Source organism: Brassica napus, chromosome C3 (assembly GCF_020379485.1).
Source record: "Brassica napus cultivar Da-Ae chromosome C3, Da-Ae, whole genome shotgun sequence".
NCBI classification, from domain to species: domain Eukaryota; kingdom Viridiplantae; phylum Streptophyta; class Magnoliopsida; order Brassicales; family Brassicaceae; genus Brassica; species Brassica napus.
The window spans coordinates 13074739-13099485 of record NC_063446.1 but is presented as its reverse complement, the minus strand read 5'-3'; the positions used below and the strand labels follow the sequence as shown (position 1 = coordinate 13099485).

General features: G+C 32.4%; 4 protein-coding genes across 4 annotated transcripts; 2 read left to right on the top strand and 2 right to left on the bottom strand.

The window, feature by feature from the left end:
* The first annotated feature begins 1526 nt into the window (after positions 1 to 1526).
* On the top strand, positions 1527 to 2991 carry LOC106408324. The gene is made up of 2 exons (XM_048749392.1): positions 1527 to 1831; positions 2492 to 2991. The coding sequence occupies exons 1-2, from the start codon at positions 1527 to 1529 to the stop codon at positions 2829 to 2831; spliced, it is 645 nt and encodes a 214-aa protein (XP_048605349.1). The 3' UTR covers positions 2832 to 2991.
* A 3986-nt stretch (positions 2992 to 6977) lies between these two features.
* LOC106408323 lies at positions 6978 to 7671 on the top strand. Its single transcript, XM_013849117.2, has one exon. It carries the CDS (start codon positions 6980 to 6982, stop codon positions 7316 to 7318), a length of 339 nt encoding a protein of 112 aa, XP_013704571.1. The 5' UTR covers positions 6978 to 6979; the 3' UTR covers positions 7319 to 7671.
* Positions 7672 to 14014: 6343 nt separating this feature from the next.
* Positions 14015 to 19677, bottom strand: LOC106411265 (probable inactive lysine-specific demethylase JMJ19). Its single transcript, XM_048752586.1, is given in 12 exon segments — positions 14015 to 14316; positions 14318 to 14821; positions 14888 to 15256; positions 15348 to 15500; positions 15803 to 16009; positions 16089 to 16511; positions 16626 to 16703; positions 17082 to 17488; positions 17968 to 18071; positions 18659 to 18818; positions 18913 to 19156; positions 19360 to 19677. Coding segments are annotated over 8 exon segments (2184 nt in total). The 5' UTR covers positions 17442 to 17488; positions 17968 to 18071; positions 18659 to 18818; positions 18913 to 19156; positions 19360 to 19677; the 3' UTR covers positions 14015 to 14226.
* Positions 19360 to 24208, bottom strand: LOC106409892 (inorganic phosphate transporter 1-4-like). Its single transcript, XM_048752587.1, has one exon. It carries the CDS (start codon positions 22127 to 22129, stop codon positions 20525 to 20527), a length of 1605 nt encoding a protein of 534 aa, XP_048608544.1. The 5' UTR covers positions 22130 to 24208; the 3' UTR covers positions 19360 to 20524.
* Between the last annotated feature and the right edge of the window lie 539 nt (positions 24209 to 24747).

The following is a 24747-nucleotide window of genomic DNA, read 5'->3' as shown; positions in this document are numbered from 1 at the left end:
GTTGTTTTCCTTTTATTAACAGTGGTCACAGTACACCTATAGATTATGAACTCTTTGTTATTATTGTAGGTTTATTTCTCCATCGAATTCCTCGTTTGTTCATCGTGAAGGGTGTGATAGATATCAGATTTGAGCTTTTCTTCCCGTTATAGCCAATAGTTTCATCCAAAATTAGAAACCTAGATCAATGATCACTGCTAGTTTTTGGTAGATTAAATTCAAGCAACTTCGGTGGCGGTGTAGCTTTTGGTGGTAGAAGAAATTCCCAGTGGTTCAAAGTGACGCAAATACACATCAGCAATGGATCTGAAAGACATATGTGCGGGTTACAAACTTGCATAAAAAATATTACTGGCCAATAACAAAACCTGGACGGCTAATTATATATTTTCATCGCTAACACATTATTTTTACATATATTCTAATAGATAACCTTAAATAAAATACAATAGTAGATATCCATATAAAGTTAGGTAAATGAAAAAATATAAAACATGATGGTTGCAAGCTAGTTAAATGAAGTTTAACATTCAAAATAAAAATATCATTTGTAAATTGAATCACACAAACATATGAATAATTTGAAATGTTATACTAAGATGGTGTATAGCCGGCTAAAAATTTATGTGTTTTTTAAGCATAATATTAGTTTCAACAAAAGGAAATATAAAATATTTGAAAATGTTGTTAACCGGATATAATAGGCAAAGCTCAGCTAAAAATAGTTTTAGCTCACAATAAGAAAGGTTAGACGTCTAAATGACTTAGTATCATCAAAACTTGTGTTTACCTTAGGCTGTGTAAAACCTCTTTGATATTTCCATTGAAGTTAATTGAAATTTAACATTCAAAATACAAATATTATTTGTAAATTCTATTAGACAAACATATGAATAATTACAAATGTCATACTAAGATGGTGTATACCCTACTAAAAATTTATGTGTTTTTTTAAAAATAATATTAGTTTCACCAAAAGGGAATAAAAAATATTTGAAAATTGTTGTAACCAGATAAAATAGACAAAGCTCAGCTAAAAATTAATTTACCTCGCACAAAGAAAGGTTAGACGTCTAAGTGACTTGGACAGCTAACATAATATATACACGGTTAGAAGATAAGTTATTTGGGATAACAATTGATTTGTTTGTATTGTCAAGTTATTAGACAGTTAATAGAATATTTGCACGGTTAACAAACAAGCTATTTAGATAAACTCGTTCGATTTTGAATATCACATTCTTTGCTATCATAAGAATCAAGCTCATAGCTATGATATATGAAATAAATATACAAATAATGCTTTGGAAATGTTTTCTTTGGTAAATGACAAATTGTTAGACAGCTAATATAATATATACACCTTTATAAAATGAGTTACTTGAGACTAAAACTGGATTTTTTTTTAGTATCAAGTTGTTATACAAGCAATATAATATGTACACGGTTAATGAAGATCTTATATGACTTGTCAATCCTACAACATATATAACTTAAGGTTTCACTAGAGAAGGCTTCAAGTGGAGATGCAACGGCAAATAAATTTCACGGGAGACGCAGCGGCCGAAGGCTTCATTAGAGGCGCAGCGGCAGAGAGCTTCACCGGAGGCGCAGCGACGAAGAGCTTCACCAGAGAAGCTACGGCCGAGAGCTTCACCAGAGACGCGCGGCAGAGAGCTTCACTGAAGACGCGTGGGAAGAAGAAAGTGATCGGTGATACCGAGACGGTGAGCTTCATCGGAGACGTAGCTGCGGAGAGCTTCACCGGAGACGCATCAGCAGAGAACTTGAGAGTTGAGTATTTGTCTGATACCGCATGCGAACCCCCAAAGTTTTTTCACCGGCAGCGAAAAAATTCTCTCCGGTAAATCCAACGGAGGTGGTTGAATAGCCTCTGATTTCATCGTCTCCGGTAAATCCAACGATGATGGTTGAACAACTGATCTAGAAATTAAATATGGAATCTGGGAGAGAGTTACAAAAGAAAGATGTTGAAATGAGAAATGAAGTTTCGAAATTGACTCTATCTACATGACATAGAAGAGACGGTACGTGTTTGCTTTCTGACAACAATATATTTGAGAAGATTTTGTGACAGCTTGCAAAATCCGCGTAAAATCTTCGTATAAGATCTGGCCTATCGAGATTGTCAGTTGGAGAGAAGTAAGGGTAGGGGCTTTTGTGTATTAATAAAAAATGCACAGTGTATGAACGCTTAAGGTTGGTATTTTGCTAAATACGCTATACTTTGTTGGTGTAGCTCCTAATTTCTCTATATTTTATACCATTTTTATAGTACATTTGTTAATTTGGCGTTATATGTTGTATTTTTTCTAATAAAGGTAAGATGGTTAAAATTACTAGTACATATATGTAAAAAATCAAATGAAATCACCTCATATCTCATTTACTAAAAAAGTCATGATCATAGACATATATAAATATCAAGAAAATGTCATAACAAGAATCACAAAATAAATAAACACTAAACAACGATTGAGAACAAGCAAAAAGTTTATGTATCGACTATGTTATTGATGGTAGTGCTACTATCGATTTCTCAAAATACGAAAGGGAATGCAAATGTTCCGCTTGCTCCAGTGTCAGAGGAAGGATTCCTACCAAATCCACTTCAGTGTGTAAACGATGTTAGGAAAGTTCCAGATTGCATAGGTGCAGTGAAGAAATTCCAGTTGAAAATTATCACAAAAGAATGTTGCTTTGTTCTACTGAAAGCCCCGGAAGATTGTCTTGGGATGTTATTTCCTGCGCGTTTTGTTATTAAAATTATGCTTCATCTTACATGTAGGCTTATAGGTATACATGGTTAAGAATATTTTTTTTCTTAATCCTATATCTTTAAACATTCTACGTAACAACAAAATTTACTCGTATTAGTTATGTTTTTTTAATAATAATTTTGTTTCATATATAATTAACTAGCTAATAATGATATCAGCATTAAAATCATGCTTTAACCTTTTTGACCATTTATTTGTTTGTTTATGTATGATGTTTTCATTTTTGGCCTATTACTTGTTGCTGTGTTATTTTAAAAAGTAAAAAATTATTATACTTAACTATGAAAATCACTGTAAATTTCCTTCAATTATTTTTCTATTTATTTTAATACATAAAATCACTTAGAAATTAATTACTTATTGCAAAACTACAACTGTCAAAAAATTGTGAATAATATTAAATTATTTACATTAAAAACTTCAACATTGTTAACATGGATAGTAAAATCTAAAATTTTAACATATCCAAATGTGTATTACTTATCTATATTATGACTAGAAAAATAATTATATGTCTTGTCTTTAATTATAATACTTAATCTTGATATTGATGATTAAAAAAAATTTATGTGCAATCAAAAATAAAATATTTATAAGAAACATTTTTAGTCTTTAAAACCGTTAGTATTTCATAGAAAATGAGAGATAATAGTTAATAACTTATCCCTATTAAGAAAATAACAGACATGCCCATATTATATGGCGATAATGTTAATTTTACGATCATATTAATAATATTCAAATATATTTTATATTATATCATAATCAAAAACTCTAATTATCATTTGGTATGTTTTATTTAAAATTGGCAGGCATGCTATTACAATCATATGAATATATTTATTTTTTTTTAGTATTTAAAAAAAGTTTATCATATTAATTTTTTCTTCTAAACATAATAGTTTCTTTAATGACATGCTATTTTTTAAAAGTTAAAATGTGGCTTTCTAGCAGATCCAGATAAAGACAATCTTCATTAAGAAAATATGTTTGTTAGTGAAAATGATAAGAATGTTTATTTACATTCTTCAAAGATGTTTAATATAATGTTTCCTCTTATTTTCCCCATATTAGATATTACTAGGACTTTAGTTTGTTTTTTATGATTTGATATTTCAAGTTTTAGCATTATTATACATATTTTTTTTTATCTGAATGACTTAATAGAAAACTCTAAGTGCTATAATTAATTTTATTTTACAATATATAATATGCATCTTAGAGATGATACAACCAGTACTTTGAAATTTGATAAACTAGTGTGGAAATGTTAATTATACCATATTTTTGCCTAATTTTTTCTCTCAAATATATAGGTCTTTATTGAGTGAATATTGTTTATAAAAAACAAATTAAAATCATACAGTTGATATGTACGTTATGATCTCGGTGAATGAGTATTTTTTTTTTTGTAATTGGTGAATGACTACTTTAACTTTCATCAAATAAATTTTACCTCAGATAAATCATCTTCATCTCGATGATTCTTATATAATATTTGTAATAATAATATACTATTTTGTGATACTGTTGGTAAGAATAGTTCAACTGATAAATAAAATCATGCAACAAGTATGTAGAAATTGAACATATTATGTGTGGATAAAACTTTGTTGGTTCATGTGCAAATTGGTTGTTTGATTTACTGTTCTCTTGCATAAATTTTAGGAATTTCTTTTTTCACACAACAACTTCCCTATCCGATGATTGACTTTTGAGATTGTATATAACATGTCTTTGTGGTACTTTTAGATATTTTTTTCATTTTCTATATAACTTGAAATTATTATATTTGAGATTATTTTAAATTTTCGGTTACACTTTGTGTAATGTTATATACATATCTTTTGAAAATTTGAAAGATTATAGAATTGATCTTTCTGCTTTATTAAAATTATTTGGTACAATTTTAAAATGTACAACTGGTTCAAAGCATATCAACTATAAAATTATGAAATTATATAAAATTTACTCATGTTTATATGCTTTATAGTAGATTTTATATTATTAACAATTTAACATGGTATATAAGAAACACTATGTGATTGTAAGGCGATTTCTTGGCGGTTACTAACGAGACTTGGGTGGTTCTGGTCGCCGATTTTTCACCCAGTTACTTATTTGTTCCTTACTTTTACTTCTTTTATGAATCCATCGACAATATCTATGATGCTTGTTTCAGTGTTCTTGTTATCGTTTGGTGAAACATCCAAACAGTGATTTTACTCGATATGGTTCTCTCATCGTTTCCTCTTCCTGGTGGTGACTGTAATTATATTCTTGTGTATTATAATTGGTTTCTATTAGGAGAAGACGATAATGACATGGGATGGCGTGTTTGATGTGCGGTGTCTCTTCCTCTGTAAGAGATAATCTCCGGTGAGTTGGCCTTAATTTATGAAGTCTACTTCCACCGACGTTTGTCTGTTTCTTGTATGGCACAGTAATTTTGTTCAAGGGATTCAATGCATATGGAAGAGATGACCACCACGAAAACCGACTTGGTAGAGTTACGTAAAGAAGGAGAATCAAACCGAAATACAATCTATACCATCATATAGATGGGATTCACAGAAGATTATATGGTAAAGGCATCAGCGTCGCAAGGAAGATTTTATAGAATCTATTTTCATACCAAGTACACGGATATTGACTAATTGGCAGACGTGTCAAAGTTTAAAGCATGTCCTGGATTCAATGGGATTTTCTTATAAGATTTGGGAAAATAATAAAATGCTAAAACGGGATACCAGTTGTATTAGATTGAGACGAATTCTAGAGGAGGAAAATAATATAGCATATGTTCTGCTAGCGTGTAAGTCTTACTGCAAAAGAAAGCAACACCATCTTCACTTCTACAAATAATTTTTTTTTGATAATCCAGGTAATCCGGATACCCCGGAGGGAACCCGACTAGCGCCTAAGTACACCTCCGCAGAAGGCATCCTGTAGGGCTGCCCTTTTCACCCCATTTTAATCGACGGTGGTCAGCGGAATTTGAACCCGGGTCCTTATTGGGGCCAAAGCTCCCTCAAGACCATTGGGCCGTCCTCGCTTGGTTTCTACAAATAATTTGTCTTCAGCATATGTTGAATTTTTCTCCTTATGTAATGATTTGTATATTGTTTCTTTGTATACGACTTTATAACTCGATTTTTACTTCGATCTATCAATAAAATTTGTTAATACATTAAAAAAGCTATGTAAGAAAAATGCATCTTGATTCTTTCAAATAAATAATTTATTTATATTAATAATTTATATGTATGTATTAAAAATTTGAATATTGGTAAAAAATCAATCAATTTTTGTTAAAATAAAGTAAATCAAAACCTATAAAATTACGAGAAAATTTTATTAGGTATAGAACTTTAAAAATGTTAAACAAATAATATTCTTAAAATTTGTAGATACTAAGAGAAAAACCAATGGTATTGGAATCATAAAATTACAATTTAAAAAACTGCATAAAGGAAGAAATGTTTTAGTTATTAAAGTATATAATTATAAATATTTTAAAAATAGAAAAATGTTATTAAATTTATAATACTACTATTTTTTTATTTTATTTTTATTTTAATAATGATCTGTGATTTGTTACCATATTGTAAGAAAATTTCCAAAAATAAAAATCACCATCAAACGTAAATGTCCATGTCACAATTACCTTCAAGTCATATCATCATTAGTTATCATGGCATGTCATCATTTTTCTTTGAAAATCATTATGGTGATGACACATGACAAATCACTTCTCAAATAAGGTCTAGGGAACAATAGCTTTTCTATTATTAACAATCTAACATGGTTTTAAGAATGTTTGTAATAAAAAATATCTTGATTCCTTAAATTTTTATTTAATAGTTTCAATAATAATATAAACCATATAAATAATTCTACTAAAGTTAAATATATTTTGATACCAATATAATAATGAACGCATGTAAATTGTAACTGTAATATATTTTATACCATTTTTGTAGTACATTTGTTAATTTGGCGTTATATGTTGTATTTTTCTAATAAAGGTAAGATGGTTAAAATTACTAGTACATATATGTAAAAAATCAAATGAAATCACCTCATATCTCATTTACTAAAAAAGTCATGATCATAGACATATATAAATATCAAGAAAATATCATAACAGTAATCACAAAATAAATAAACACTAAACAATGATTGAGAACAAGCAAAAAATTTATGTATTGACTATGTTATATATGGTAGTGCTACTATCGATTTCTCAAAATACGAAGGGTAATGCAAATGTTCCGCTTGCTCCAGTGTCAGAGGAAGGATTCCTACCAAATCCACTTCAGTGTGTAAACGATGTTAAGAAAGTTCCAGATTGCATAGATGCAGTGAAGAAGTTCCAGTTGAAAATTATCACAAAAGAATGTTGCTTTGTTTTACTGAAAGCCCCGGAAGATTGTCTTGGGATGTTATTTCCTGCGCGTTTTGTTATTAAAATTATGATTCATCTTACATGTAGGCTTATAGGTATACATGGTTAAGAATATTTTTTTCTTAATCCTATATCTTTAAACATTCTACGTAACAACAAAATTTACTCGTATTAGTTATTTTTTTTAATAATAATTTTGTTTCATATATAATTAACTAGCTAATAATGATATCAGCATTAAAATCATGCTTTAACCTTTTTGACCATTTATTTGTTTGATTATGTATGATGTTTTCACTTTTGGCCTATTACTTGTTGCTCATTTTGTAATTTTAAAAAGTAAAAAATATTTTTGCTTAACTATGAAAATCACTTTAAATTTCCTTCAATTATTTTTTCTATTTATTTTAATACAGAAAATCACTTAGAAATTAATTACTTATTGCAAAACTACAACTGTCAAACAATTGTGAATAATATTAAATTATTTAAAATATAAACTTCAACATTGTTAACATGGATAGTAAAATTTAAAATTTTAACATATCCAAATGTGTATTCCTTATCTATATTATGACTAGAAAAATAATTATATTTCTTGTCTTTAATTATAATACTTAATCTTGATATTGATAATTAAAAAAAAAATTATGTGCAATCAAAATTAAAATATTTAAAAGAAACATTTTTAATCTTTAAAACCGTTGGTATTTCATAGAAAATGGTAGATACTAGTTAATACCTTATCCCTATTAAGAAAATAACAGACATGCCCATATTATGTGGCGATAATGTTAATTTTACGATCACATTAATAATAGTCAAATATATTTTATATTATATCATAATCAAAAACTCTAGTTATCATTTTATATGTTTTATTTAAAATTGGCAGGCATTCTATAACAATCACATGAATATATTTATTATTATTTTTGTATTTAAAAAAAGTTTATCGTATTAAGTTTTTCTTATAAACATAATAGTTTCTTTAATGACATGCTATATTCTTAAAGTTAAAATGTGGCTTTCTAGCAGATCCAGATAAAGACAATCTTCATTTAGAAAATATGTTTGTTAGTGAAAAGGATAAGAATGTTTATTTACATTCTTCAGAGAGGTTTAATATATTTTTTCCCCTTATTTTCCCCATATTAGATGTTACTAGGACTTTAGTTTGTTTTTTATGATTTGATATTTCAAGTTTTAGCATTATTATACATATTTTTTTGTTTATCTGAATGACTTAATAGAAAACTCTAAGTGCTATAATTAATTTTATTTTACAATATATAATATGTATCTTAGAGTTGATACAACAAGTACTTTGAAATTTGATAAACTAGTGTGGAAATGTTAATTATACCATATTTTTGCCTAATTTTTTTTCTCTCAAATATATAGGTCTTTATTGAGTGAATATTGTTTATATAAGACAAATTAAAATTATACAGTTGATATGTACGTAAATAATTATGATCTCGGTGAATGAGTATTTTTTTTTTTGTAATTGGTGAATGACTACTTTAACTTTCATCAAATAAATTTTACCTCAGATAAATCATCTTCATCTCGATGATTCTTATATAATATTTGTAATAATAATATACTATTTTGTGATACTGTTGGTAAGAATAGTTCAACTGATAAATAAAATCATGCAACAAGTATGTAGAAATTGAACATATTATGTGTGGATAAAACTTTGTTGGTTCATGTGCAAATTGGTTGTTTGATTTACTGTTCTCTTGCATAAATTTTAGGAATTTCTTTTTTTCACACAACAACTTCTCTATCCGATGATTGACTTTTGAGATTGTATATAACATGTCTTTGTGGTACTTTTACATATTTTGTTTCATTTTCTATATAACTTGAAATTATTATATTTGATATTATTTTAAATTTATGGTTACACTTTGTGTAATGTTATATACATATCTTTTGAAAATTTGAAAGATTATAGAGTTGATCTGTCAGCTTTATTAAAATTATTTGGTACAATTTTAAAACGTACAACTGGTTCAAAGCATATCAACTATAAAATTATAAAATTATATAAAATTTACTCATGTTTATATGCTTTATAGTAGATTTTTTATTATTAACAATTTAACATGGTATGTAAGAAACACTATGTGATTGTAAGGTGATTTCTTGGCGGTTACTAACGAGACTTGGGTGGTTCTGGTCGCCGATTTTTCACCCAGTTACTTTTTTGTTCCTTACTTTTACTTCTTTTATGAATCCATCGACAATATCTATGATGCTTGTTTCAGTGTTCTTGTTATCGTTTGGTGAAACATCCAAACAGTGATTTTATTCGATATGGTTCTCTCATCGTTTCCTCTTCCCGGTGGTGACTGTAATTATATTCTTGTGTATTATAATTGGTTTCTATTAGGAGAAGACGATAATGACATGTGATGGCGTGTTTGATGTGCGGTGTCTCTTCCTCCGTAAGAGATAATCTCCGGTGAGTTTGCCTCAATTTATGAAAGTCTACTTCCACCGACGTTTGTATGTTTCTTGTATGGCACAGTAATTTTGTTCCACGGATTCAATGCATATGGAAGAGACGACCACCACGAAAACCGACTTGGTAGAGTTATGTAAAGAAGGAGAATCAAACTGAAATACAATCTATACCATCATATAGATGGGATTCACAGAAGATTATATGGTAAAGGCATCAGCGTCGCAAGGAAGATTTTATAGAATCTATTTTCATACCAAGTACACAGATATTGACTAATTGGCAGACGTGTCAATGTTTAAAGCATGTCATGGATTCAATGGGATTTTCTTATAAGATTTGGGAAAATAATAAAATGCCAAAACGGGATACCAGTTGTATTAGATTGAGACGAATTCTAGAGGAGGAAAATAATATAGCATATGTTCTGTTAGCGTGTAAGTCTTACTGCAAAAGAAAGCAACACCATCTTCACTTCTACAAATGATTTGTCTTCAGCATATGTCGAATTTTTCTCCTTTTGTAATAATTTGTATATTGTTTCTTTGTATACAATTTTATAACTCGATCAAATGTAAATTTCCATGTCACAATTACCTTCAAGTCATATCATCATTAGTTATCATGGCATGTTATCATGGCATGTCATCATTTTTCTTTCAAAATCATTATGGTGATGACACATGGCAAATCACTTCTCAAATAATGTCCACGGAACAATAGCTTTTCTATTATTAACAATCTAAGATGGTTTTAAGAAGGTTTGTAATAAAAAAAAAAAATCTTGATTCCTTCAAATTTATTTAATAGTTTCAATAATAATATAAACCATATAAGTAATTCTACTAAAGTTAAATCTATTTTGATACCAATATAATAATGAACACATGTAAATTGTTAATGTAATATATTTTATACCATTTTTATAGTACATTTGTTAATTTGGCGTTATACGTTGTATTTTTTCTAATAAAGGTAAGATGTTTAAAATTACTAGTACATATATGTAAAATATCAAATGAAATCACCTCATATCTCATTTAGTAAAAAAGTCATGATCATGAACATATATAAATATCAAGAAAATGTCATAACAGTAATCACAAAAAAATAAAAAATAAACAATGGTTGAGAACAAGCAAAAAGTTTATGTATTGACTATGTTATTGATGATAGTGCTACTATCGATTTCTCAAAATACAAGAGGTAATGCAAATTTTCCGCTTGCTCCAGTGTCAGAGGAAGGATTCCTACCAAATCCACTTCAGTGTGTAAACGATGTTAGGAAAGTTCCAGATTGCATAGATGCAGTGAAGAAATTCCAGTTGAAAATTATCACAAAAGAATGTTGTTTTGTTCTACTGAAAGCTCCGGAAGATTGTCTTGGGATGTTATTTCCTGCGCGTTTTGTTATTAAAATTATGCTTCATCTTACGTGTAGGCTTATAGGTATACATGGTTAAGAATATTTTTTTCTTAATCCTATATTTTTAAACATTCTACGTAACAACAAAGTTTACTTTTATTAGTTATGTTTTTTTAATAATAATTTTGTTTCATATATAATTGACTAGCTAATAATGATATCAACATTAAAATCATGCTTTAACCTTTTTGACCATTTATTTGTTTGTTTATGTATGATGTTTAGTTTGCTGAATCCAAAAATCATAAGTTCACAAACCAATGCTTTAGTTTGCTGAATCCAAAATTAAATAAAACCAAACATCGAATCAAAGATGCCAATCTGAAAAGTAATTAAAAAGAGAACACCAAATCAAAACAACAAATCACACTTCTTGTTCTTCAACTTCATCACCAACAATCGATTCAAATGATGGGAGTGTGTCTTCTTCAGCATCAACTTCATCTTCTGAAAATAATAATAATTCAATTTAGTTAAAGATATATTGAAACATAAAACTCAAAAATATATGATAATGTGAACAATTTACTATGTTCATAAGCTTTATATCGTTTTAGCCAATTCCTAGTGCAAATCAGAGCTTGCACATTCTTGGAAGTACACGGCTCCTATACTTATTTAGAACTCGCCATCCAATACTAAAAGAGGACTCCAAAGCCACGGTTGTTATAGGAATACTAAGCAGATCATAAGCCATTGCAGCCAAATCCCCATACCGATGAGTTAGAGTGTTAGACCCAAGAATATAAATCGACAACAAAACATGGTCGATATTTCCTTACATGTGACATGCATCGATTGAAGGAGTCACTGCAACCACCGTCGCTGAAGAACCCATCGCCGGAGCTGGATCTTCTTCTTCAGCGGAAAGTGAGTTCACCCACTTCTTTTGGTGGCTTGAAGAAGCTCCAATGGTGGATATCGAAGACACATGGGAGACCGGAAGCATCAGACCACCGTCACCGGAGCTCCATAGGTTGTCGGTGAAGATCTAACCCCTAATCGCCTTTTATGCTCTCTTTTTCTCATTTTTTCAGGTGAAGATCATTTTGTGGGTCATTAGAATCCAGCAAGTCGACCTGCGGCCCATCCTGTATTAAGCCCAATTCCGCACAGTCCCAGCCCGCAAGGCCCACTCTTTTGGGCTTATCATATGCCGGCCAAAACCCGCCCGCAGCAATCTCTAATTGGCCAACCATGCGGTCCAGGTCCAACATTGCTATCCCTATCCATATTGTATTAGGCTTGAGAATCTTTAATTAGGAAAATAAAATTCCATAAAATTATGAGAAAATATGTTTAAAATAAGATATTGTAATTATCCAAAAGTATAATTAATTAGGAATTTTGAAAATAAGAAAAAATAAAGTTGTTTAATATCTTAAAGTAAGTACTTGCTTCGTAACTAATTTTTTTAATAAGAAAGGATTATATATTTTAATATTAAAAAAATAGTTTAACTAATGTGATTAAGAAGTATAAAATTTTGTGAAATTGAGATTTATATAAAATGGAATACATATTGTTGAATCACATGTTTTAAATATAACATAATGCTATATATTTTTATTTCTAAAGTATTACCTTTTTGATACTAAATTCCTTTTTGATATTGATATAATTTTTAAAAGGTTATCAATAAAAAATAGACAATGTTAATAATAGCAATTAGTAAAATATGTTATTCATTAAGGATATCATTGTAATTGACAACAAATAGATAAATGATTTCTCAAATAATATTATAGACATCTCTTTTATCCATTTTATTTTGCGGATTATGAAGTTTAGTTGCAAGATTTATGAAAACAAATGAATGCTTTTACTAGTCAAGGGATTATCTGTGACTGTCCCGTGAAAGTTCTAGTGTGTACGGTATGGTCAACAGCAGCTTGTGGTTTCTCTTCTTGGCAAACAGGATTGTCTAGCCTTAACGGCTTCTTTAAATGGTTCAGTGAACTCGCTCTCAGGAAATTGACAAACACTACAGTCTCTTAACCGGCACATGCCAACGGGCAATCACACCACAGTTTAACCTATACAAATGGATTCAGAGCTAATCATAACAGATACCTCTATCCAATCTCAGGTAGAAGAAAATGGGAGATTCAGTTAAAATATTACTAATGTTGGTGTCATAATAATTCTCGTAGATTAATAGATTGAGAAAAAGACAAAAATAGCACTAAATCAAGTTTATGTTCCCAAACTAACACTTAAGACTAGCACTTAAGGTCAAAAGTCACAAAAATAGCACTTAATGTTTTATCAAAAGTCACAAACTTATGGTTTAGAGTTAAAGGGTGGGGTTTAGGATTTAGGGTTTAGGGTTTACGGTTTAGAGTTTAGGGTTTAGGGTTTAGGGTTTAGGGTTTAGGGTTTAGAGTTTAGGGTTTAGGGTTTATGGTTTAGGGTTTATGGTTTAGAGTTTAGGGTTTATGGTTTAGAGTTTAGGGTTTAGGGTTTAGAGTTGAGAAATGAGGTTTTGGGGATAAGATTTCAAATTTTGAAAAATAAAAAAATTAAAATTTTCAAAAGATAAACTTAGAAATGTGCTATTTTGGTCATTTTAGGTTTTGAGTGCTATTTTTGTGATATAAACTTAGAAATGTGCTACTTTGGAGATTTGCCCTAATAGATTTTGGGTCTGATTGGTAAGGGTCGTAGCTTTAAAAATTTTGTTGTAGAAAAAAATCTGTAGATTTTTTGCTGTGGCTTTAGATTTTATTGCTGTAGAATTTTATGGAAATGACTAAAAAATTGCTTTGGATATTTGGCTCTGCAGAGCACTTGTACAGCTGTAGGTTATATCAAGAGCTGTGGTTTCAAAAAAAAAATTAAAGCTTGATTGCTCTGAATTTGGTGCTTTAGAAATAAATAGGACCGTTGACAGCACCTACAGCAACTACCAATCAACTCTTTTATAAGAAAAATATATAAAAATATTTTTAAGCAAAACAGAACTGTTTTCAAACAAATGCAACATAAATTTGACTTTAGAGTTGTACTTCTAGGGTTTACTTTTTTTTTTGTCAACCTAGGGTTAACATAATGGTGCAAATTTGCAAACCAATCTACTCCTTTGACTAAACTACTTAAACGCAAAACATTCCTTTTATATCCATCCCTCCTTCTGCTTCTTTGCCATGTTGACAGCAGAAGAATCCCATGGCCTGATTGATTTATTAGAACAAGGGTTTAGGGTCCACAGGCCCTGACTCATTATCATTTTCCTCTTTGACATTCATTATCTCTATGATCGATCTCACTTTCCCTCTTGCCTTCATCTGCTCCTTACCCCCAGTTTCAACATCTTGCATAACCTCATCTGTTGTCTTGCCTTTGTCCCCACCAGGTTGTGAACTTCTGATGGCAGGAGAAGCACAATAGTTGCCATCTATGTTTCCCCATTTGAACATACAGCTGAGCTTACGTTGTTCCAACGCCTCTGCAAGAATGTTCAGCTCATCGATGGTGTACCTATAGAGAAAACTCTTCTTGTCATACGGACAGGCACAGAGATTCCTCATGTGACTCAGACACGAGTAACGGTCAGCAGAACATGAACACTGGACAGCGGAAAGATGCAAATCCACAAAGCATACACAGCATGCCCTCTTGCTCACATCATCAAAACTCTCCTTCATCCTTTGTGGTTTTAGTGGACCACTAAGGTACTGAACTCTGCTTTTCTCCTTCTTGACCCGTGACTACATAAAAGAGAAGAAGGTAGTGAGCAAGTTCCTAAGACAAGCAAAGACGAAGGGTGAGCATACCTTAACAGTGTTGGAGAACATCCCCTCCTTACCACAAGCATTAAACCATCTCATATTGTCTGCTGTTTCCTTCTTGGTCAAAGAGTATTCCTTAAGGCATTTCACAGCTTCATTAGCAGCTCCAAACAATAGCTTATCATACGATAATAACGATTTTCTTTTCTTCTCTTGATTCTGCAGAGCATCTACTTCCTTATGTGGTAACCAATCAAGGGTAGCGAAATTTGCTATCTCCAGACAGTTAAAACCACAGTCAACGGCAGAGTAATACGTCCCTGGAAACAATATAACATATTGTCCACGGTTCTGGACACACCTGGTCACTGGTATACCCTCCATGTGCAACGCATATGGAGACATTGCCATCACCTGCCAAATGAATTAGCTTCCCTTGTGTTTTCTTTCTGAGTTTTGAAAAAGAGTGACTTGCATAGATGCGTAGTGACTTTTAAGTACTTACAGAATCATAACTCTTCTTTGACTCTTCTCCTGACACCTTAGGGACAAAGCTCTCCATGAACTTATAACGATGACACCCTGCAACAGAATACCACACTCTAGGAGCGCCTGTATGCAGATAGCAGAGCGAGTAGAGTCTCTCCTTCTCAGATTTCTGTTCAGCATCAAATATTCCATGAGACAATAGAGTCAAATTAGACTGCAAACTTAAAAACGCTGCAAAGAACAACCAATGTTCAAGAAACTGGTAGGCGGTAGACCCATTTTTTGAACATCTAGACCGATTTTCCTTTCTTTTTCTTAATCGTTTTTGAAAACTCGTTTCGTTTAGAACCAATTTGCCGCCTAGACCGACTTTTAGAACACTGAGAAAAAAAGTATAGTGATAGCTTGCAGAATAGATGCTATTTCTGACAGAAAATGACAACACAGCTTGACATGAACATTAAAACTTACCCACAACTGGGAAGACAAGCACATTCCCACACTTAAGCGAGGAACACAAACTGATTCACAGTCGTCAAACGTTAGAAGAGAGCCAGGAAGCTTGGCTGTATTGTTCAGATTCCAACCTGATGTTTTGTACTTGCAAGATTCAGATGATCCAGATAAAGGAAATCCACTGCCAAACGTTTTGGTATCTATACTATCCCCATAAAGCACCTAATTTTACACCACGAGTTAGTACCAAAGCCAGTTTCATATATATATAAAAGCAATAAACTTGATTTTTTAACATTACCCCTAGTTCAACAAATGGATTCTCAAGAAGTTTTGTAAACTCTTTCTCAACGTCTGCCACCGTTGGCCATGCGTCTTTCACCTTCTCCTTTAAGCGAAAATGACTCTCCAAGTATGAATCTGCAAAGTTCTTGAAGATCTCCAAAGTATACTCATTACCAAGTTCTGTTCTACAGAACTTAACCTTGTGAAACGTATCATCATCATCACTATCAGCATCAGTCTCCTTTTTGATCTTTGGGTCATCGGTGTGAACTCCATCAAAGATCTGAACTTGAGTGAAAAATCTGGATCCCTCCCATATTTGTCTCTCCCCAAGAAGACATGGAGGATCCCATGAAGGAGGAGGAACCACACAACAGATACCATGAGGCTCAGATATGTCACGCAAGCTTGCAATGTACGAGAGAGTGTCATTGAATTCCTGAAAATTCAGTAACTCTAGGTTAGAGAAAAAGTAACATATTACCAAAGAAGACTAAAGCAATTTAATACCCTAATTTTTCTTTCCATCAAAGCAAAGCAAAGCAAAACTGACCTTCTCGGTTGGGTTAAACACTGAAGCTTCCTCAAGGACAATCTTCTTGGAGACTCTCCGTAGCCGTCTTGGCTGTACCTGTGAAATGAATTTGTAATTTACTTTAGTAAAGACTCAACATACATTCTTGATACCTACATTCTCATACATCTAAAAGCATAGTAAAGCTACTTGAATTGACACATCAAGCTCCCAAGTGCTCATGCTAAATCAATTAGGCTACCATTAAAGTAACTAACACCATAAGAGGCTAGTAATATCGAATCCACAACAAGAAAACTTCCGCCTTAACTAACCTTTGACTTAGCAAACATTCCAGAAGAGCTACACTTCAAAGAATGTATTTGGCAGACAAAAGAACCGAGAAATGATAATAAAACAGATCCACATACCCTTCACCACAAAGAGGCATAATAAGTTAAAAGACAGGAAAGAGGTTAGACATAGTAATGGGACCTCAGGTTTCGTTGTCTTTAAGACCCCTGAGCTCGGAGTTGTGTGCTCCTGCACAATCCACGGTCGTCTGTTAAGAAGCTTCTGGAAACTATCTGCATCTCCTGGACGGAATCCATTTGTCTTCTCTTGTACCTTCCTAAGCACAAACCTTGCTTGAGACTCAAAACCTGGCGGAGGTGACAACAACTTGTCTACATTTCCAGATTTCGAACTTCTGTTCACACCTTCAAAGCCTGGTGGAGGTGACAACAACTTGTCCACATTTACAGATTTGGAACAACCTTCAAAACCTGGCGGAGGTGACAAGAACTTGTCCACATTTCCAGATTTCGAACTTGTGTTCCCACCTTCAATGCCCATAAGACCTTACAGCCACCTCCCAATAGTATAGTGTATTGAACAATAATCTGCAGTAGATAAGATAGTTTCATCATCATTAGTGCCTTATTATAAACATCACAACAAACCACAGAACAAGTATTATTAATAAAGTTCTCCTCTTGGTTGGTCTTGGAACCTTACTCCTTCCTACAGGAAACTAACTTTCAAACAGATTCAGATATTTTAAAAGCCAATCTTTACATTAAAACGTTCTGGGTTTCTCAAAATGAAACTCCTTTCAAAATGGGTTCACTAAAGGAAGCTCCTTTTCAATCATAAGGATGCAATCCAACGCATGCGAATCATTTGCAGCCCTAGCTAAGATTGAACCTAAGCTTCTCAAAACAAGTATCGAATCTTAGGATACAAAATCTAACCCGAAAAAACAAAAAAAAACAATAATTGAACTGTTTGGCCATCGAAAGATTGCATTTTTTAAAAGACGAGAAGCAAAGTAGAACACACACCCAGGAGAAACAGAGGTCTGAAGAGTTGAAGATATTACCGAAGCAAATGCATCTGGTCCTTTTTATCAGTGGAGATAAGGAATGAAATGTGTTCATTTCCTTGCGAGTGTTTACCAAATAAAAGCTGGTTTAGAGGAGGACACTGAACACGAAGCAAACAAGTTTCAGATACATTTCTTAACTGAAAAAAAAATCATATTTTAGAAATCTCTCGAAAGAGAAACAAATTTCTCTCTTTATTTTTTATTTTTCTCATGTTTTCTATTTTAATGACAATATTTTTTTTTATATATATGTGTACTTTTAATTTATACTGTTATTTATTGTTATATTAAAATTATTTGATTTCTACCTAGTTTTCTATATATGGTCATTCTCATTATGAAGGTTGACTATTACTAGAGCATTTTTTTTTAAAGTTTCTTTTGGACCTCAACTTCATATTAGTTATAAAGCCCACTAGACTAGTTTACAAACGGAACTGAGCATCATTATCCCACGTATCCTAAATGGGTCTCTTATTTTTTTTTTAATACTTTTAAAATGCAAAAGTGAATTAAGAGATTGAATTAAGAGACCCAAAAATTTATGTGCTTCAATGCAAATCTCTTAATTAAGGGTTTTTAAAAAAAATTAATTTTTTTTATTAAGAAGTAAAAACTTATATGTTAAGGTCAAGCAAAGAAGCAACTATATTTACATCAGAAGAGGGAGAACAAAGCAACATACGATTCTAGGCGGAAGCGCAAGATCAGCTCCAGTCCGTGACATGATAATATGAGAATACAAGGGAGTACAAGAGAGACAAGTGACTCCAATGCTCCACTCTTTAACTTCTACACAAGAGTGCAAGTGACTCCAATGCCTTTTCACAGAACCAATAAACATCCTGGTCACAAGTAAAACTCATTTCAGGATTCAAATTTGGAGGTAAAGTTGAACTAAACATTGAAAGCATGAGAACTATATATAAACATTCATACCTCCACGGAACATCACCAACAAGCATCCAAGTAGTCCTCCAAAGTCTCATCATTGTCTTCCAAATCATCTCCACCGGTAAAGACAATGATCATATAGTCAAAGATTTTGCTGCCGAAAAGTGTTTGCAAGTGATAGAGAACAAACTGCTCCATCATGTCTCCACCCACTATCTGCTTTTTCTTTTCGTGTAGAAAACAATGAAATATTCGTTGGTGGCTTAAAGGGTTGAAGCAAAGTTCTGACCTTTGACAGAGTAATTAGAAAATTAAAGTAACAATGACAATCGCAAGAACTTTACAAACCCAAACTCTCAAGTTTTCAATAAAATATTACTTGCTCGCAAAGAGGAATTAAACATCAAAGCAGAACAGAACTACAGAACTACAGAATCAACAGATCAGACGACAATAGATGGAGTAAGAAAGAGAAGATAGAAGGTTACTTACTTGCTTAAAAATAGGAGAGATGAAGCCACGATAGATATTTTAGATCACACAAAAGCCACAAAATCAGAAGGTGATGACGACGAACAAGAAGAATAATCATCAGCGTGAGAAACCTCTACAATCTCGATACCCTTTTCGACCTAGGCTCAACCTAAGAAGAAGCTCGAGACCTTTCTCTGTCGGAGAAGAAGAGCGAGAATCGCGCAGAGAGATTAATTTATTTGGAGATTTGATTGCAAGGGAAGGTGAGAGATGGATTGAATTCGAAGCAAAGTTTGCGACTTTGATCGAGAGAGAAAGGTTTCGAGAGAGAGAAATAACAGAACCAAACGACGACAAGTGTCCATTAAGAACCGTCCCTTGCTTCCCGTAAATAAGAAACGTCCCTTGTATTAATTTGTGTTTTTGATTTTGTTTTAAATGAAAATTAACATAAGAGACCCATTAAGAGCCTGGAATAATGATGCTCTGACGGGAGGAAAAATATTTCGATTTATGCTATTAAATCAGAATTTCTATTAAAATTACACGCTTAGATTTTTAAGTTAATTACAAAAAATATCACTATCTTTCCTTTCTTTTTAAAATAATTTTCGACCATATTAATTCAACCAATCAGAAATAAGAGTTTTTATAACCTATCAAGTTTTACGATAATTTAAACCCAAAATAATTAAGCTCATCTTTTAGTAGTGTTAAGCCAATCCGAATAAGCTCATTTCGTCTATAATATCAATCTAATCTCGTTAATTATTTTTCGCCAAATGAAATAATGTTAACAAAGTGTTATGGACTCTTACGTTTATGTCAAGATACTGATAACATAATACAAATAAAATCTACTATTATCAATTTATACTAAACCTATCATAATTTTTACATGTAAATATAAAATAATAAAGATGATTCACAAATAATGACATAATTTATATTTTAAAAATAAGAAAAAGAAACAATCATGCATCAAAATCTAGTATAAGTTAATCACAAATAAACAGTAAAGGATAAGATCAGCTCTTGTCCAATTTAGAAATCGAGCTTAAACCGATTCGTGAAAGTTTTGGTTTTCTGTAACATTTTATTTAAACATCAATAGATCACACGCGCGCACAAAAAAAAACTTGAGAGGAGAAAAAAATAAGAATAACAAAAGGTGTATCATCACCTAAACAATTGGGACCGTTCTATTCCCGTTGTTGGTGTTCTCACTCTCTCCGTTTTCACCAGATATTTCTTCAAGAGACTTCCCTTTAGCTTCAGGCACCAAGAAAGTGAATAGAATACCCAAAAAGTTTACCACACCCAACATGATAAGTGAGTTCCTGACACCAATCCCTGGAGGGTATCCTGCACTTGTCTTGTTCTTGTCTGGACTTTGAGCCAAGTACAAGAACCCAAAAGCACCAACGATTGCACCCAATTTTCCTGATGCTGCAGAAATACCATGGCATGTTGATCTGAACCGGGCCGGGAAGATCTCGGCCGGCACAACAAAAGTTGTAACATTAGGCCCAAAGTTGGCAAAAAAGAATGTTAATGAATACATGACAACAAATCCGATTCGGTTTTCCTTGTGAGTCCAGTGGTCGTAAGGAATAGCTAGAGCAAACATAAAGACCGTCATGAAGAAGAATCCCATGAGTTGAATAGCGAATCTTCCAATAACGTCGATGAAAGCGACTGTGAACCAGTAACCAGGTACCGTGCTGCACAAGGCAATGAGAGTTTGCGCTCTTGCGATCTTGAAAACTTCTTGAATCGCGTTCATGGTTTGAGCCGGAGGTATCCACCCAATGGCACTGAAAATATCTTTCTGGAAAAGGTTTTGGCTGTAAAAAGCGATGTCGAGAAGGAACCATGTAGATGTAGTCCCCAACAAATGAAGTCCATGGCGTTTCATAAATTCCTTGGAGAACAAGGAAAAGTCTTTGGACTTACCATTTGAGATCTCTTCCACTATCTGCTGCTCCGACTCTATCTCCACTTGCAGAACCCTAGCCATATCTGAAGCAGCTTGCTTTGCGTCTTTAGCAACCAAAGCTGTATATCTTGCTGTCTCAGGCATCTTTGACCTAGAGTAATACGTCATTGCCGCAGGGAGAGCACCAAACATCAAGATTATACGCCATACAAAATCTGCTTGTGGTACCGTGGATCCCAAGGCATCTTCCGCATAGGTCGGAGCAGGGAACTTAGCTTCAAAAACAGCTGAAATAATAATAGCGAAAATGCCACCAGCCATAATCCCAAACCCTTGCATAGCGAAAACCGCAGCGATAAACGCACCACGAGTCTTCTTGTTAGCATATTCAGACATGATCGTTGCGGACAAAGGATAGTCACCACCAATCCCAACTCCAAGCCAAAACCTAAAAAAACATAGCGTGGCCAACACGGATTTCGGCTTGTGTCCGAAAGAGAGACCGGAGGCTACGGAACAAATGACCATGACCATCAACGTCATACCATAAACTTTCTTCCTCCCGAGCTTATCACCAAGCCACCCGAAAAAGAGCTGACCGGTGAGGGTTCCACAGAAGGCAACGCCGTTGACAGCGGCGGCGACATTGGGAGGGAGAGTCCCAGGCTCCAAGGAGCCTGGAACGTGGTAGTAAATGCGACCGAGGAGCTTTGTAACGAGAGAGATGCAGAAGAGATCGTAAGCGTCGGTGAAGAATCCCATTCCGGCAATTACAATCGCCGTGAAATGGTACCATTGCGTCTTGGCTACATCAAGTGCATTCAACACTTGTAACTGATCCCCTGGCATTCTTATTCAACTCTGTAGTTTTAACAAACAAACAAAAAAAAAGAGTTTTCACTTTTATGTAAAGCAATTCAAGTGTTTTTAAGATATTAGTTAAACCATATTACGCACACATGAAGAAATAATATCTGTCGAAGTAAAAATTTTACTAGTCTTTTTCGTGAATAGTCATGATTCATGCACTAAACAAACAAACAAACAAACAAACAAAATGTGAATAGTCATAATTCATGCACTAAACAAACAAACAAAATATGAATTCTAAAAAATAAGATCTAGCAGATACATTTCAAGATAACTAATCCCAAATCCTAATTATTGATCCAAGAAAGTTAGAAACACACACAATTTGATTTAAACCAATACTAAGAGAAACACAGTTAAATGAAGCTCAAACTGATCCGTAAATCACTAATGACAAAGACCAAACAGAGAATGAAGAGAAAGAGAAGAAAACCCACATGAACATAAAATAATATCGTCCTAACCCAAAAAAAATAGGAATTCAATCATGCATTAACATCCAAAACATAAATGAAAAGTGAGACTTACATGAATATACAATGATCTTCCTCTATTTCTTGGGAAAATGCATGTAGAGACGGCGAGGAAGTGGGAATGAGAGTTGAAGCTGCAGATGAAGAAGGATAGAGTGCAAGTTATAAACGGCCATTTATAAGCAACTCTATATGAGATATTTCATTTGCTATTTCGGTATATAATCCCTGAAACGACATCGTTTTTCGTTGTTCATTATTTTTCCTCTTTTCACACACTTTTATTTTACTCGTTTAGGTATTACTAGGACAGGATGCTACGGTTTTGTTGTGATTATTCTATTATCTGAAAACAGCTGGTCGACTATAATAATTTTTTTTTCATACTCATAGGCTGACCACGAATTGTTTTTCTATATCCAGAGTTTTAAATGCTTTGAAAGTACAAATAGCTTAATTTTTGGGATGTTCCTCATTTAATACAATCACAATATATCTATTTCCTGGCCAGGCCTGTTCCTGCCATGCGTTTAGGCAGATATAAGTTGCAAATATAAGTAGTAAATTGGTGCAAATAAAATATTTATAATAAAATTAATTAAATGGGTGACAGAAAAAATTAATTAAATTAGCAGTGTGGTTAAACTTTGATTAGCTATTTAAGAAAAATATTATGTTTGTCAACTTCGAGATTATCTTTTAACTGAAAACATGTAAATTCTGACTCAATTATTTTCAGTTAATTTCACAAATTTTCTATTCTTAATTGTCTAAATTATACTTACTTCAATGTATCTAATTGTACCATTATCAATCAGTTGTTATGTAACCTTTAAAATCATCACAAAATCACTGTTCTATGTAAGCTTTAAAATTTAGTTATACATGTTTTACGTTTTTACACAACCAATTAAGTTAAAGTAAAATCGTGCATATTTTTGAAAAAAAAATAATGAGATAAGAAGAAATTGATGAAATAAAGATATATACAGAACTAGTGGAAGAATGAATATGTTACAGGAAACAGAAAATCCATCCAAAATTTAGTTTAGTTGTACCCAACATATCTACATTGATGAAAATTTTATTTTCGTCATTAATTTACTTTTTATTTAGTCATTAATTTACTTTCTTCAAAAACTTTCATAATTTTAGTGTCAACAGTTGCTGGGATATGGTCAAACTTTTTAGCCCAATAAATTAAGAGGGAAGGGGGATGCCATGTGGTGTGAGGGTAATTACAAACCCTTAATAATGTTTGTATATGTTTACTGTTGACGCCGGAAATAATTGTTTTTCAATGATGATCCTAATTTAATTTTTTAAAAAATTTAAAAAGTATTTTTTGGAGTCATAGTGAATCACCAATAATGACAAAACCTCAAATAAATAATTATAATTAGTTGGTAAAGTGTTGACTCAAGACGATATATTTTGTTCTGAACAATGCCAAAAATATCAAGCCGGTTCTTGAAAGTCTAAATTAAATCCAGTGATAAAATATTTACCTAAATTTGTATTTATATATAAAACTAAATATTAATATAATATTATGTCGAGAGCCAAAATTCTTATTGGAAATGCCTTTAGCAAGGGGATTGGTGACGCCGACCCAAACCCTTGATTAGTTTATTATCGCGTTTGGCGTGTCTTCGCCCTATGATATTCATAGCGCGGTATATAACTTTAACCTTAGAATCCGAATTGTACGGTGATTCAATATATGCCTAGGGAAAACTCGTTCGTCACGTTGGCTTTGATTGGTATATAACCTGCGGAATGGCAGAATTGTATTTAAAAATGTTTGGTGAGACTTTCCGAATCCGAAATGACAAAAGCTACTGTTTAAAGGGGAGGTTCGTTTAACATAAAAAAGGAGGCTTCATGATTCTTTCCAACATGTCATATTCAGATTAAGACATGTTACGGTATAACTGCAAAGGCATGGAATGTATTTCTTTCCTTGAAACTTCGTTTATACTCTGATACTCTTGTTTAATTTTACTAATGTCTAATATATCAGTACTTGGGACTTTCACAGTTAAAAAGTGTTTTTGGACTTCGTCTGAGTCATAATACTCTCCCCGTTTCACAAAAAGCGTCACTTAAACACTTTTCACACAT

Bases quoted from the DNA above. Each gene is read 5' to 3' on its own strand.
- LOC106408324 (XM_048749392.1), top strand. From the start codon at position 1,527: ATGCAACGGCAAATAAATTTCACGGGAGACGCAGCGGCCGAAGGCTTC. The intron at 1,832-2,491 runs GTTTTTTCACCG...TAAACACTAAAC, and splicing joins ACCGCATGCGAACCCCCAAA to AACGATTGAGAACAAGCAAA.
- LOC106409892 (XM_048752587.1), bottom strand. From the start codon at position 22,129: ATGCCAGGGGATCAGTTACAAGTGTTGAATGCACTTGATGTAGCCAAG.
- LOC106408323 (XM_013849117.2), top strand. From the start codon at position 6,980: ATGATTGAGAACAAGCAAAAAATTTATGTATTGACTATGTTATATATG.